Raw genomic sequence first — 15,586 nt, 5'->3', positions numbered from 1 at the left:
CCACATCCTGCCTCATGGGTGGAGAAGGAAGTTAGAGTGAGTATGCCAGCCACCCCTGCTAGGGGAAGGCTGTGCGTGTAGGTGCTCCCAGTTATAGGGAATCAAGCTGTCACGGATGTAGTAGGGAAGAACACCAAAAGACAACAAGAAGGAAGGGGAAAGACACTAGGCCTCACCGCTAGTGAAGGAAAATGGTCACCACCTATAAAACCCTGCTCCTGGCCCTAACTCCTATCCGTATGGGCACCTTTCGATGGTAGAGATACCCATACACAGCAACCTAGAAAACCCTGGTGACCCTCAGATGCCCTAAAGATAATGCCAGGGCAGAGACAACCCGTTCCTTCCCTGGTGAAGGAACTAGCGTCTCACTGAGGCCTAGTAAACAACCAGGGGGGGGGAATACAAAACACAACAAGCGGAACACTTAACTTCAGAGGATGATGGATGAACAGGACTTCAACACGAACCACACTCCAGCTCTTCCAAGACCAAATGAAGCTATCCCAAGCAAGGAGTGATGGGAAAAGTCAGACTAAATAGGGCGAGGTAAAGGTCACATGAACCACACCTGAACAGGAGGTGTGGACATACCAGCAAACACACAGACAAAGTGAAACCGAAAGAGGCTGTCAGATCACTAATGCGTAGATAATCTTTCAGATCTTCTGAGACCAGATGTGACACAAGCCAGGATCTTGTCTCAGCTTGTAGAAGCAAGCAGACAACTCCAGAATTCCAGGAAGAAAGCATACCCTGTGAAGATAGCTGTGAGTACAGTCCAGAGACCCAGGAAAAGCCATATTCCTCCTCAGCTAGTCAGTCCCCATACAGCAGAAGATAGAAAGTGCAGAAGCCAAATTCCTGCCACAGTATAGAGCTACTAAGCAGATGTCCTTTCATGAAAAGCTCCAGGTACATGAGAAAGCAGAAGATAAATTCCTGCCAACCATTGCCAATGCCTGCTACAGTCAGGTCCATAAATATTGGCACATCGACACAATTCTAAAATGTTTGGCTCTATACACCACTATAATGGATTTGAAATGAAACGAACACGATGTGCTTTAACTGCAGACTGTCAGCTTTAATTTGAGGGTATTTACATCCAAATCAGGTGAACAGTGTAGGAATTACAACCGTTTTCATATGTGCCTCCTACTTGTTAAGGGACCAAAAGTAATGGGACAACTGGCTTCTCAGCAGTTTCATGGCCAGGTGTGTTATTCCCTCATTATCCCAAGTACAATAAGCAGATAAAAGGTCCAGAGTTAATTTCAAGTGTACTATTTGCATTTGGAATCTGTTGCTGTCAACTCTCAAGATGAGATCCAAAGAGCTGTCACTATCAGTGAAGCAAGCCATCATTAGGCTGAAAAAACAAAACAACCCCATCAGAGAGAAAGCAAAAACATTAGGCATGGCCAAAACAACTGTTTGGAATATTCTTAAAAAGAAGGAACGCACCGGTGAGCTCAGCAACACCAAAAGACCCAGAAGACCACGGAAAACAACTGTGGTGGATGACCGAAGAATTCTTTCCCTGGTGACAAAAACACCCTTCACAACAGTTGGCCAGATCAAGAACACTCTCTAGGAGGTAGGTGTATATGTGTCAAAGTCAACAATCAAGAGAAGACTTCACCAGAGTGAATATAGTGGGTTCACCGGAAGATGTAAACCATTGGTGAGCCTCAAAAACAGGGAGGTCAGATTAGAGTTTGCCAAACGACATCTAAAAAAGCCTTCACAGTTCTGGAACAACATCCAATGGACAGATGAGACCAAGATCAACTTGTACCAAAGTGATGGGAAGAGAAGAGTATGGAGAAGGAAAAGAACTGCTCATGATCCTGAGCATACCACCTCCTCAGTGAAGCATGGTGGTGGTATTGTCATGGCGTGGGCATGTATGGCTGCCAATGGAACTGGTTCTCTTGTATTTATTCATGATGTGACTTTTGTCAGCAGGATGAATTCTGAAGTGTTTTGGGCAATATTATCTGCTCATATTCAGCCAAATGCTTCAGAACTCATTGGACAGTGCTTCACAGTGCAGATGGACAATGACCTAAAGCATACTGCAAAAGCAACCAAAGAGTTTTTTAAGGGAAAGAAGTGGAATGTTATGCAATGGCCAAGTCAATCACCTGACCTGAATCCGATTGAGCATGCATTTTCACTTGCTAAAGACAAAACTGAAGGGAAAATGCCCCAAGAACAAGCAGGAACTGAAGACAGTTGTAGTAGAGGCCTGGCAGAGCATCACCAGGGATGAAACCCAGCGTCTGGTGATGTCTATGCGTTCCAGACTTCAGGCTGTAATTGACTGCAAAGGATTTGCAACCAAATATTAAAAAGTGAAAGTTTGATTTATGATTATTATTCTGTCCCATTACTTTTGGTCCCTTAACAAGTGGGAGGCACCTATGCAAACTGTTGTAATTCCTACACCGTTCACCTGATTTGGATGTAAATACCCTCAAATTAAAGCGGACAGTCTGCAGTTAAAGCACATCTTGTTTGTTTCATTTCAAATCCATTGTGGTGGTGTATAGAGCCAAAAATGTTAGAATTGTGTCGATGTCCCAATATTTATGGACCTGACTGTAAGACTAAAGCTGCATCTTGCTTGGATGAAAGTTACCATCAGTAAAGACAAGTTTGAACTTTACCCAAGGTCTGGATCTCAATTACTGCTGCAAATCCCTCTGTTACTCCTACTAGCACTACACTCAATTTATTGCAAGTGAGCCAGGATCCAGGAGTTCAGCCGTACCCAGGTAGGATACACCGTTGACACCATTACCGCTACCATACAGAGACATTACACTACTCTGGCATTCCTAACCTGGGGCGTGAGTTACAAACACCTTTAAAGTGCCCTGCGACAGTAGCCTGCGCACGCTGTAATTGGCGTCACGAACAAAACTATAGACTAATATACCTATATTCTGACCCACTGCATAATTAGCGTCAGTGTAACTGCACCACGGTCCTGCTCATTGCACATGTACCACACAGCCAATACTTGCCAGATATTCCTTCAGCTCCTTTAATGTTGCTGTAGGCCTCTTGGTCGCCTCCCAGACCAGTTTTCTTCTCGTCTTTTCATCAATTTTGGAGGGACGTCCAGTTCTTGGTAATGTCACTGTTGTTCCATATTTTCTCCACTTGATGATGACTGTCTTCACTGTGTTCCATGGTATATCTAATGCCTTGGAAATTCTTTTGTCCCCTTCTCCTGACTGATACCTATTAACAATGAGATCCCTCTGATGCTTTGGAAGCTCTCTGTGGACCATGGATTTTGCTGTGAGATGTGACTAAGAAAATTTCAGGAAAGACCAACTAGAGCAGCTGAACTTTATTTGGGGTTAATCAGAGGCACTTTAAATGATGGCAGGAGTATGCTGACTCCTATTTTACAGGATTTTGAATGTGATTGCTTAATTCTGAACACAGCTACATCCCCAGTTATAAGAGGGTGTGCACACTTATGCAACCACATTATTTTAGTTTTATTTTTTTCTTCCCTCCACCTAAAAGATTTCAGTTTATCTTTCAATTGAGTGGTGCAGTTTATAGGTCACATTAAGGGTCCATTCACACGTCCGTGGTGTGTTGCGGACCTGCAAATTGCGGATCCACAACACACCCACCCGGCACCCCCTATAGAAATGCCTATTCTTGTCCGCAGCTGCGGACAAGAATAGGACATGTTCTATCTTTTGCGGAACTGTGGACCGGAAGTTCGGGGCCGCGCTCTGCAAATGCGGAAGCGGAGAGCACATACTGTGCTCTCCGCTTCACGTCCGGGCCTATAGAGAATAAATGGGTGCGGAACAGGTTACGGACCTTTTTGCGGACGTGTGAATGGGGCCTAAAGGTGGAAAAAGTTCTGAAATGATTTATCTTTGTCTAATTTTTTTACAGCACAGAAACCTGACATTTTAACAGGGGTGTGTAGACTTTTTATATCCACTGTATAAATTTATACTGTATAGGGATAATCGCAAAAAAATAAAAATTATAGAAAAAAAAATCATGAACAATGTAATAAAAACCTGATTGAAGTCATTTTCTGATTATTGATTCATTTTAACTTGCAGTAACGGTCATTGGACTTTGTGCTCCAGTGATATCAGAATATTGAACTTACCGGTGGATATTAAGAGCACATTTATCAGCTATGATGTTTCCTACAAAGTCAGTTTCAAGATTTCCAGATTTCGAGATTAGCAGTGTAAATAATCCAGATTCTGTGGAGCGGCAAGCTGTCGCACTGTGAACATGTACCCTTATCTGTGAACATGCACCATGTACCCTTATCTCTTGAATTAACCATGGGGGGTAAGGAGTATAAAGTAAGACCTCTATTTAGACTGAACCCCTATTGGATTTTTATAATGAATAATGATATTCATGCATTTTTGGGATAGTAATGAGAACACTGCTGGAGTCCAACTGGTATTGGACGCATTTAAGGCCTTTATGAGGAGAATTTTTGTTAGTAATATATCAAATCTAAAAAAGGGATATGGTAAGAAGGAGGGGGAGTTAAAAGAAGCAGCGTCAGTTGCCATGAATAAGTTCTCCAGGAATAAAACACCAGGAAATAAGGAAATTATGCAGAATGTCAGGCGTATGCAGACTTTCTCTTGGAAAAGGCCCAGCAGAGACTCTTTTTTTAAGGGACAAAAATATTTTTCTGAAGTGGGGAGACCAGGGAAACTTCTGGCGAGGGTGATCTCTAATCAAGAACTAAAAAAAGAGATAGTTAGTATCCGGTCAGCTGAGGGTATAATTATTGAAGAACAAGAGCGCATAAAGGGAACCTTTTTGAAGCATTTTGCTGAATTATATCATTCAGATAAGGTTATATCAGATGACGAGATGAAATTATATTTGGACTCTATTCTTCTTCCAGTTCTTACTGATACTCAGAGGGAGTTTCTAGATCAGGATCTCTAGAGGAACGAGAGGCTGCACTAAAGGCATTTCAGGGTTTCTGGGAATTCTTCCCCCGGGTCAGATGGACTCCCATATGAATTCTATCATAAATACATAAATATGGGGAGATTATCCTCCCTCGTTTATTTAGTTTTTTTTTTTAAGATCAATTGAGGAGAATAGCCTTCCAGAATCAATGACAGAGGCTGTAATAATATTAATATTAAAAAAGGGATATGGGGTCATATAGGCCTATTTCTTTATTGAATACAGATATTAAGCTTCTTTCAAGAATTCTGGCTACAAGGCTATCCAAGGTTATTACATCAATTATACACCCCAATCAAAATGGGTTTATTCCTAACAAGGGTACTCACTATAATTTACATAGTCTGTTTGCTAATTTACAAACCTCTGGGGAGGTGTTTCGCTCCATTCTGTCCTAAGGTGTTTGACAGGGTCGAGTGGAAAGATGGGATTTGGTAATGGATTTATAAATTTGATTGTTATTGTATAAATCCCAACTCCTATACATTCTTAGAAATTCAACAGTATGGATTGGGGATACATTTTTTAAGTTAATTGAGAGAATTATTAATGATTTAGTGTGGGAAAAGAAAGCGGGTGAGGCTTAAATTGGAGTACATTTATAAGCCGATGGAACAGGGAGGGTTGAACCTTCCCTATTTTAAGGGATATTTCATAGCTTCACAGCTGTGGCTATATAACCACTGGGGGGAAAGTCCACTTTATAGGAACTTCTTGAGTAGATCCACATATGTTAATATGTTTACATTATTAGAGTCTGGGTTATTATCCAGAGTTCAACAGGATTATAGTGAATCTAGGAAGCTATTTGTTAAGACGTAAAGCACTGTTAGAGGGTGGCTGGGAGTAAGGGGAGTTCTCCACTGCATGCCCCTTTGGCATAATTATTATTTACAGGAGTTGGACACTAGCTGAAGATAAATATTGGCAAAAAAACTACATTCTGTATGTTGAACAAGTGGTGAGTAATGGAGATATACACTCACCTAAAAAATTATTAGGAACACCATACTAATACTGTACACCATACTGGACCCCCTTTTGCCTTCAGAACTGCCTTAATTCTACGTGGCATTGATTCAACAAGGTGCTGATAGCATTCTTCAGAAATGTTGGCCCATATTGATAGGATAGCATCTTGCAGTTGAGGGAGATTTGAGGGATGCACATCCAGGGCACGAAGCTCCCGTTCCACCACATCCCAAAGATGCTCTATTGGGTTGAGATCTGGTGACTGTGGGAGCCATTTTAGTACAGTGAACTCATTGTCATGTTCAAGAAACCAATTTGAAATGATTTGAGCTTAGTGACATGGTGCATTATCCTGCTGGAAGTAGCCATCAGAGGATGGATACATGTTCTCATTCTGTTTACTCCAAATTCGGACTCTACCATTTGAATGTCTCAACAGAAATCGAGACTCATCAGACCAGGCAACATTTTTCCAGTCTTCAACAGTCCAATTTTGGGGAGCTCGTGCAAATTGTAGCCTCTTTTCCTATTTGTAGTGGAGATGAGTGGTACCCGGTGGGGTCTTCTGCTGTTGTAGCCCATCCACCTCAAAGTTGTGCGTGTTGTGGCTTCACAAATGCTTTGCTGCATACCTCGGTTGTAAAGAGTGGTTATTTCAGTCAACGTTGCTCTTCTATCAGCTTTAATCAGTCGGCCCATTCTCCTCTGACCTCTAGCATCCACAAGGCATTTTTGCCCACAGGACTGCCGCATACTGGATGTTTTTCCCTTTTCACACCATTCTTTGTAAACCCTAGAAATGGTTGTGCGTGAAAATCCCAGTAACTGAGCAGATTGTGAAATACTCAGACCGGCCTGTCTGGCACCAACAACCATGCCACGCTCAAAATTGCTTAAATCACCTTTCTTTCCCATTCTGACATTCAGTTTGGAGTTCAGGAGATTGTCTTGACCAGGACCACATCCCTAAATGCATTGAAGCAACTGCCATGTGATTGGTTGACTAGATAATTGCATTAATGAGAAATAGAACAGGTGTTCCTAATAATTCTTTAGGTGAGTGTATAAACTTTTTTGGAGTTGTCACAAAGAGAGTTTATAATTAATTCATCTTGTTTTAAATATCTACAGTTACGTTCGGCACTTGGAAGTGTAAAGGGGACATTTTTGCTACAGATAGATACTTGTTCACTTTTGAATGAATTGATAGGAAATTTGGGCCAGAAGTAAAAAATTTCTCAACTTTACAAATTGCTTCTTGAATCACTATTTAATGGAATACGTTCCCCTGGACAAAAGGCAAAAGGCTTGGGGATCTGTTTTAAGGATCCAGCCAGATGACTGGGGGAAAATGATAACCAATATAAAATTAGTGTCACATAATTTTAATCATGTTTTGGTACGATTCAATATTATACATAGATTACATGTCACACCAGTATGGCTTAATAAATGTGGGTTGAGGAGTATGTCTAATTGCCCACATTGTGATACACTTGGGGCTGATTATTTATACATGTTTTGGTCTTGTATAAAATTAATAGAATATTGGGAGACCATAGCTAAACTTATTACCCAAAAACTAAAAATAGCGATTCCATTCATGGTGGAGTGTTGGATTCAGGGTGACCTTTCCCAAATTAAATGTGATAAGTGTAAAAGAACCCTCTTGATTGGCTAGACTTTTAATCATGCGGGATTGGTTCTCACTAAATACTCCTAGTGTGTATATATGGTTAAATGTGGTTAAGAAGATTAAGGTATACGAAAAAATCTTGTATAAACAAAGAAATATCGAGGAGAAATGGGAAAAGGTATGGGGGACTTGGAAGTCTTAAGTCCTAGTGCTTCCACCCCACCGTCATCCCTGTACCGCTCTAGTGGACGTAGAGCACAGGAGACGCGTCGCAAGGGAGGGGGAGAAGTTTTGGGATAAAATGAGAAATTTGAGAATGTTGAAGATTGAGTTGTTATGAAGATGTTTTCGTATTTTTATCTTCTGTTAATAAAAAATAAAAAAAGATGACACATTCCTTTTGTATTTTGAGATCGCTTTTTGTAGCCAACCAAGAGTCTTTCAGTTCTTGCTTGAGGGATTTTCATCCATTCTTCCTTACAATGGTCTTCCAGTTCTGTAAGAATCCTTGGCCGTCTTGCATGCAATGCTCTATGAGGTCTGTCCACAGATTTTCATTAATGTTCAAATCTGAGGGCTAAGGGCAAGGAGGGACTGGGCACTTAAAGGGATTATCCAAGACCTATAATGCCCCCCAAAATGCCCGGGCACCTCTTACAGGTTATACCTATCCTGCTCCCCACATCACTTCTGATGCCCGCACGGCTGCCACTGCATCTCCCTGTTGCGCAGATCAAAACATATGGGGGGGGGGGGGGGCAGCCAATAGTAGGCAGCCACGGGAACAAGTCTCCCTAGCGTCACCCGCCATGCTAAGGAGGGGAGATGCAGTGGCGGCAGTGCGGGGATCAGGAGCGACGCTGGTGCCGGGCAGCAGGGTAAGTCTAACTAGTATAAGGGGCCCAGGCATTTTGGGAGTCATTATAGTAGTTGGATAAACCCTTGGCCCTGTAAAAAAAAACTGAAATTGCCCCATGTTGTAGGCAGGTCCAAATTCACAGAAGGCAGGGTAACACAAGTAGACAGCGTCAGCAATACCATAGCTCAAAACACTGTCCAATCAGAACCATATACCACAGTGCAGCATGATATATTCCCCCCAAAAGCTGTCCCTCTGTGGTGGCCATCAAGAGCTGCCATTTTCTTTCCTCCTCCTCCTGTTGTCTCTGATTAGGATATCGAGCAGGGGCTGAGGAGGTCAGATGCAGGCCATGGCAGGTGAATTCAGGAGGGCATGTGCGGTTGTTGGCTGGATACAAGAGCACCTGATTCTCACAGCTTTAATTACCCCTGAGAGCTCATTATGTACCGGCCAGCCGCAGAGAGGACTATGGGGCTCAGAAACATGGTCACTTCACAAGTCTGTATGGGGACGACCGATGGCATTAGCGTTCGCCCCTCCCCATACTGCGGAGTTCTCTACATGTAATAAGAGCGGTCTCCTTCACTGATAAGCAGGCGATTGACGACAATTGCCTGCTGAATTGTGCAGTCTAAAGGGACCTATACTTACGTGCTTCCCAATGCTGGCTCCCTTTCTTCCCGGCCTGCGATGCTCCGCTTGGCTCCCTCGCTGTAAACATCCGGTTTGACATTGCAGCAGCCAAGGATCCCGTTGCGTCATGTGACCATTATATAGCCACAACCCTAGTGGTGGCTGCAAGCGTAAAGTGTTATTATGTACTACACAAAGGAAGGCAGAAGACATAGATCTGTAGGGGAAGATTTATCAGTGCATTTACAGTATGCAAGTTGCCTGGTGTAAATACATTGAGAAATCTCACAGTGGGGGGCTGCTATGGGGCCCATCAGATCTGTGTATGCCCCGGGATGTTGTGTAATGGGGTACTGGTAAAATATCTGCTATATGATTGTAATGAGGTCAATTGTGTGTACAGCAGCAACCAATGTAATGATAGCTCATGCTTATAATATCTACATACTGTACATGTATAAATGGCATTTTCTCTATTCCAGAAAGCTGACTTCTGTACAGCCATTATATAGCGCATGCAATGCACTGTTCCTCCACTAGAGGGGGAACATTTCACTTGCTATGACAGTTAGGCCTCACGCAAAAAATGTGGACAACACACTATATGCTGTCCACATCCGTATGTCTGTTTCTTAGGGCTCTTGCACACAAACGTATTTTCTTTCCATGTCCGTTCAGTTTAGTTTTTTTGCGGACCGCATGCGGAACCATTCATTTTAATGTGTCCGCACAAAAATAGAACATGTCTTATTATTGTCCGTATTACGGACAAGGAAAGTTCTGTTCTATTAGGGGTCAGCCGTTCCGCAAAATACGGATCCGTATTTTTTGAGGATGCGTTTTTTTGCAGACCGCAAAATACATACGGTGCGTGGCCTTCTCTTCAAACAGCTGATTGGCTGGGGTGCCGGTTGTCGGACCCCCACTGATCTGATATTCATGATCTATCCTGAGGATACTTCATCAATTTTAAAATCCCGGAAAACCCTGGGCCAGATGTCCAGCCCTGTCGGTCACGCAGCAGAGGGGAGCTTCTTCAGCAGTTTATCTGACAAGGTAGATCATGTGCATTTTTATACAGCAGGTTGTTATGGATGCAATGATATCAAATATGTCTACTTTGTTTGTTTGTTTGTTTGTTTCAGTTTTATATGATAAAGCATTTTTGAAAAGAAAAGTATGTTTTTGTGTCTCCTTTTTCTGAAAGCCATATTTTTTTTATTTTTCTACTGATCGTGAGGCACGTTTTTTGCAGGAAGAGTGGACGTCTTTATTGGTACCATTTTTGGGTACATATGATTTTTTTTTATCATTCATTATTACACTTTATGGGGCAAGGTGACAACAAAAATGGTCATTTTGGCACAGTTTTTATTTTTATTTTTTTCTAGCGTTCATCTGAGGGGTTAGGTCATGTGATATTTTTATACAGCAGATCCTTACGGATGTGGAAATGCCTAATATACATACTTTTGCTTATTTATTTAAGTTTTACACAATAATAGCATTTTTGAAACAAAAAAATTATGTTTTAGTGTCTCCATAGTCTGAGAGCCATAGCTTTTTTATTTTTAACCAATTGTCTTAGTTAGGGTCTCCATTTTTGTGAGTTGAGGTGACAGTTTTGGTACTATTTTGGGGGGGCATACTCCTTTTTTAATCGCTTGGTGTTGCAATTTTTGTGATGTAAGTTGACAAAAATGGCTTTTTTGGCACTTTTTTATTTTTTATGGTGTTCACCTGAGGGGTTAGGTCATGTGGTATTTTTATAGCGCAGGTTGTTACGGAAGCGGCAATACCTAATTTCTAATTTTTTTTTATTTATTTCACTTTAGCACAAAAATAGCAGTTTTGAAGCAAATAAAATCATATTTTAGTGTCTCCATTGTCTGAGAGTGATAGCTTTTTTATTTTTTGACAGATTGTCTTAGGTAGGGTCTTGATAATTTTTAGGGGGCATACGCCTTTTTGATCGCTTGGTGTTGCAATTTTTGTGATGTAAGGTGACAATTTTTTTTTAATCGTTTTTATTCTTTTTTTTTTACGGTGTTCATCTGAGGGTTTAGGTCATGTGATATTTTTATAGAGCTGGTAGTTACGGACACGGCGATAGCTAATATGTATACTTTTATTTATTTATTTCACTTTAACACAATAGCAGCATATGTAAAACAAAAAAAACGATTTTATTTTTTTGGCGATTTTCTTATGTAGGGGCTCATTTTTTGCGGGATAAGGTGACGGTTTTATTGGCATTATTTTGTGGGACATACGCCTTTTTGATTGCTTGGTGTTGCACTTTTTATGATGTAAGTGTAAGGTGTCAAATGGCTTTTTTTGACACAGTTTTTATTTTATTTTTTTCATGGTGTTTATCGGACGGGGTGGATCATGTGATATATTTATAGAGCCGGTCGTTACGGACGTAGCGATACCTAATATGTGTGTTTTTTCATATTTTTTGGGGGAAAATCATGGGAAAAGGGGTGTTTTTCTTTTTTCACTTGAAACATTATTTTTACAGTTTTTTACTTTTTTTTAACTTTATTTCTGACTTTAACTTTTGGGGGTCTGATCCCCTCTGCAATGCATTACAATATATCTGTATTGTAATGCATTGCCTGTTAGTGTACTACACAGAGTAATACAATAACAGGTTGCCTAGGAGACCCAGCTTGAGGCGGGATCTCCTGGGCACCCATAGAAGGCAGGTTCCGATGCCGTGCAAGGCATTGGGCAGCCTCTGCACGGCATTGGGCTGCCTTCTCACCCATCGGGCCCCCGCCACAGCAGCGCAGGTACCCGATGGGCTCCCTCACCAGCAAACCCCTTCTATGTCACGGGATAGAAGGGATTAATGCGTCGGCATCAGTGTTTTCACAGATACCGGCGCATACAGCATGGGTCCGGCTAATGGGAACAGCCGATCCCCTGCAGCTGATCGGGCGGGCGCAGCTCCTGCACCTGCCCGATCAGCGGGCCGTAATAGTACGGCGCTTGGCGGCAAGTCACGTCCCGCTGTGCCATACTATTACGCTGCTGGGGTTAGGAGTTAAAGGGCACCTGGCAGAAGAAAAGGTTGAGTTCAGTCATGCAGATCAGATGTGAGGTTGCAATGTGATGATGCTCTTTGCCCACAGAAAAGAGGTAATCCTGTACTCTGTGGGTGGCATTGGGCATCCAGCCATAGGGAACTACAGGAGAAATTTGAAAAATTTGAATATCGTGCAAAGGTGAAACTAACATATGTGATAGACTCATTACATGCAAAGCAAGATATTTCAAGCCTTTATTTGTTATAATTTGGATGATTATGGCTTACAGCTTATGAAAATCCTAAAGTCACAATTTCAGGTCCCCTTTGCTCAGGGGATATGGATTAATTAGCCAACTAGAGTGTGACACTTTGAGCCTAGAATATTGAACCTTTTTTTACAATATTCTAATTTTAAGTTGCATTACTGAAATAAATGAACTTTTGCATGATATTCTAATTTTTCGAGTTTCACCTGTATCTAGTCCCACTAAGGCAAGTAATATAAGGTGTTAAATCAATGGAGATATTCTGTAAAAGGTAACACCATTGGCACTGGGAGGGTTAAGTGGATACTCTCAGGCAACAAAAGGAGTTAATCATCTCCAATCAAAGAGAGACCACTACATCTAGTGCCCAAGCCCGCCCTCATGCAGAGCCCAAGCACACCTCCTCCTCGCTCAGACATGACGCCCCTGCTGTACCATGTCCACCCCCCCGCCGCATACCTCCCAACTATCTAAATGAACAGACACATCGTGCAGCAAATTGTTTCTGCACTAGGCCATGCCTCTAACTCTGCCCAAAACATAACTATGCACCTAATACCATCTTAATGCCCCCACATAGAAATTATTCCCCCTTCATGCCACCGAACAGTTTTTTATGCCCACATTGTGCCCCCTCACAGAATTATGACAAGCTGTTTCCACAGTAATATGCCCAGTTATGTGCCCCCAGAAATATGCTAAGTTATGTGCCCCCTCACGGAATTATGCCCAGCTGTTCCCACAGTAATATGCACTGTTATGTGCCCCAGTAATATGCCCAGCTGTGCCCCCAGTAATATGCCCTGTTATGTGTCCCTAGTAATATGTCTAGCTGTGCCCCCTGTAATATGCCCTGTTATGTGCCCCCAGTAGCATGTCCAGCTGTGGCCCAGTAATATGTCCAGTTATGTGCCCCTCACAGAAAGTAAAAAAAATAAACACCACATACTAAGGGTCCATTCACACGTCCGTAATTTGGGTCCGCATTCGTTCCGCAATTTGCGGACCCATTCACTTTCAATGGGCCTGGAACGGATGCAAATCTACATTTCCTGGATCCGCATCCGCTTTTTCGGGATACGTTTTTTCAGGATCCGCAATTTCGTTCCTGGAAAAAATAGAACATGTCCTATTCTTGTCCGCAATTTCGGACCAGAAAAGGCATTTTCTATTATAGTGTCTGTGATGTGCGGATCTGCAAATTGCAGATCGCACATTGCAGGTGTCCGTGTTTTGCGGATCCGCAAAACACTTACGGACGTGTGAATGGATCCTTAACTTGCTCCTAGCAGCAGCAGGACATCGGCTGCTCTGGTCTGTGGAGGAGGCGGAGCCGAGGCTGACTGCCGGCCGCCCCGCCCAAAGAAGAGCCGGCAGGAGGGAGGAATGATACTGGCTCTCTGCTTCATCATAGTACAGGTAACTGTCTCTGCTTCCTATGGAAGCAGAGACGGCTGCCAGAAAGTGGGACAGCCACTGCAATCCGGGACTGTCCCGCCGGATCCGGGACGGTTGGGAGGTATGCCGCCGCTCATTACAATTAGACCATAACCCCGCCCCACCATCTCCTTGCATTATCTCTACCAAATCTCGCAAATATGCAGTGGCCAACACTGCCTGCTCCTGGACTCCACGTCCCCAACTTAGGGCATCTGTCTCAAGTATGGAACTGGGCGTGCGCCAATCAAGAAGAAGTGGGCGGGATTATAGTGCCATTGTGACTGATCGGCGGGGTGGGTGGATATGATGCAGCAGGGGCGTCATGTATGGAACTGGGCATGCACCGATCAAGGAGATTGTGGGAGGGGTTATGATGTGATTGTGACTGAGTGGCGCGGTGGATGCATAAGGTGCGGCAGGGGCGCCATGTCTGAGCGAGGAGGAGGCGTGCTTGTGCTTGGGCTCTGCATGAGGGCGGGCTTGGGCACTAGATGAGGGGTGTTCCTGGGTTCCTTCAAGAGAAAATAACACCCCTCTGGGCACCTTACTGACTTATTTGCATACCGAACAAAGTGGATTTTCTGAAGATAGAAAACAAGAATCACAGAAATAAAGGTACATCTGGAGATGAGGTACTGTGTGCTATTGGGCAGTATTTCTACATGAATAGCGATGATCCAGGTGACAAAGTCTTTTATTGAAAAGGGGATAAAACAGGACAGTTAAGGAGCCTATCAACATAAGGTTTCACTTTAAAGGAGTTGAATGTTTTAAATAGACCAGATATGGCCAACCTGCGGCTCTCCAGCTGTTGTAAAACTACAACTCCCACCATGCCCTGCTGAAGAATGATAGCTGTAGACTGTCCGGGCATGATGGGAGTTGTAGTTCTGCAACAGCTGGAGAGCATCAGGTTGGCCATCCCTGCTATAGACAATGACAGCGCAATACTTGGAAAAGATTTTATTATAAGTTTTTCTGGGAAGCAGCCGGGAGGTTGCAGTTTTCATACAATTTTCATCAGTCAAGCCCATAATCAACTGCATCTAGATCGTCTTTAAAATATAGGTGGGTAAAGCCGGAAATCACATCTGGTTGGCTAAAGGTCTGTTTCACAGCAGGGTCCTGCAGCATAAGCTTGTACCAGGCATTGATACGTGGCATTTTCTCCAAAACCCTAGATAAATAAATGAAAAAGAAAAGTGTGGATATATTCATGTCCCCAGTGTACATTCCAAATCATCTACGTCGTTACTTTATTTGTATCCAACCATTATCTAGTTATACCTGTTGGACAATGAAGATAGTTGCCATTATGTTTCCCAAAAGTTACCCCAGACTCCAGGTCAGGAAACCTTCCTGGTTGGGCCTCATGCACACGACCGTATGTTCGGTCCACATCCGATCCGCATTTTTTTACCAATTCATTTCGATAGGGCCACAAAAGATGCGAACAGCACACTGTGTGTTGTTCTCATCCGTATGTCCGTTCTGCGGCCCCGCAAAAAACAAGATAGAACATGTCCTATACTTATCAGCATCCAGCACCGCAATACGGACAAGTTAAAAGGACCTTTGATGATGTCATCGCCATACACTTGTTACTAGTCACATGGTGATGACATCATCAAAGGTCCTTTAATGTATCAGCATTCAGGAAGATCTTGCTGCAGGAGCTATATGCTTTTTGCCTGTATTAATGTGAGGTACATGGTCTCATTATATCAGTCCCTCCATGT

At 42.8% G+C, this 15,586-nt stretch overlaps 1 protein-coding gene across 3 annotated transcripts in view; it reads right to left on the bottom strand.

The window, feature by feature from the left end:
• The window catches only part of LOC121003152 (glutathione S-transferase omega-1-like), a 102,026-nt gene that overhangs the window by 72,805 nt on the left and 13,635 nt on the right, over window positions 1-15,586 (bottom strand). For 2 of the 3 annotated variants that reach the window (XM_040434763.1, XM_040434767.1), the window contains one exon: window positions 14,535-15,024. The exons of the other annotated variant lie outside the window; for it this stretch is intronic. In XM_040434763.1, coding sequence (XP_040290697.1) covers window positions 14,868-15,024 — 157 coding nt within the window. In that variant the 3' untranslated portion in view covers window positions 14,535-14,867. Of the gene's footprint in view, window positions 1-14,534; window positions 15,025-15,586 lie in introns of those variants that run through there. 3 annotated transcript variants of the gene reach the window in all.

The sequence above is a fragment of the Bufo bufo genome, chromosome 6 (assembly GCF_905171765.1).
Source record: "Bufo bufo chromosome 6, aBufBuf1.1, whole genome shotgun sequence".
Classification (NCBI taxonomy): Eukaryota; Metazoa; Chordata; class Amphibia; order Anura; family Bufonidae; genus Bufo; species Bufo bufo.
Note: the sequence above shows the minus strand (reverse complement) of the source record. Positions and strands in the feature narration are given on the sequence as shown.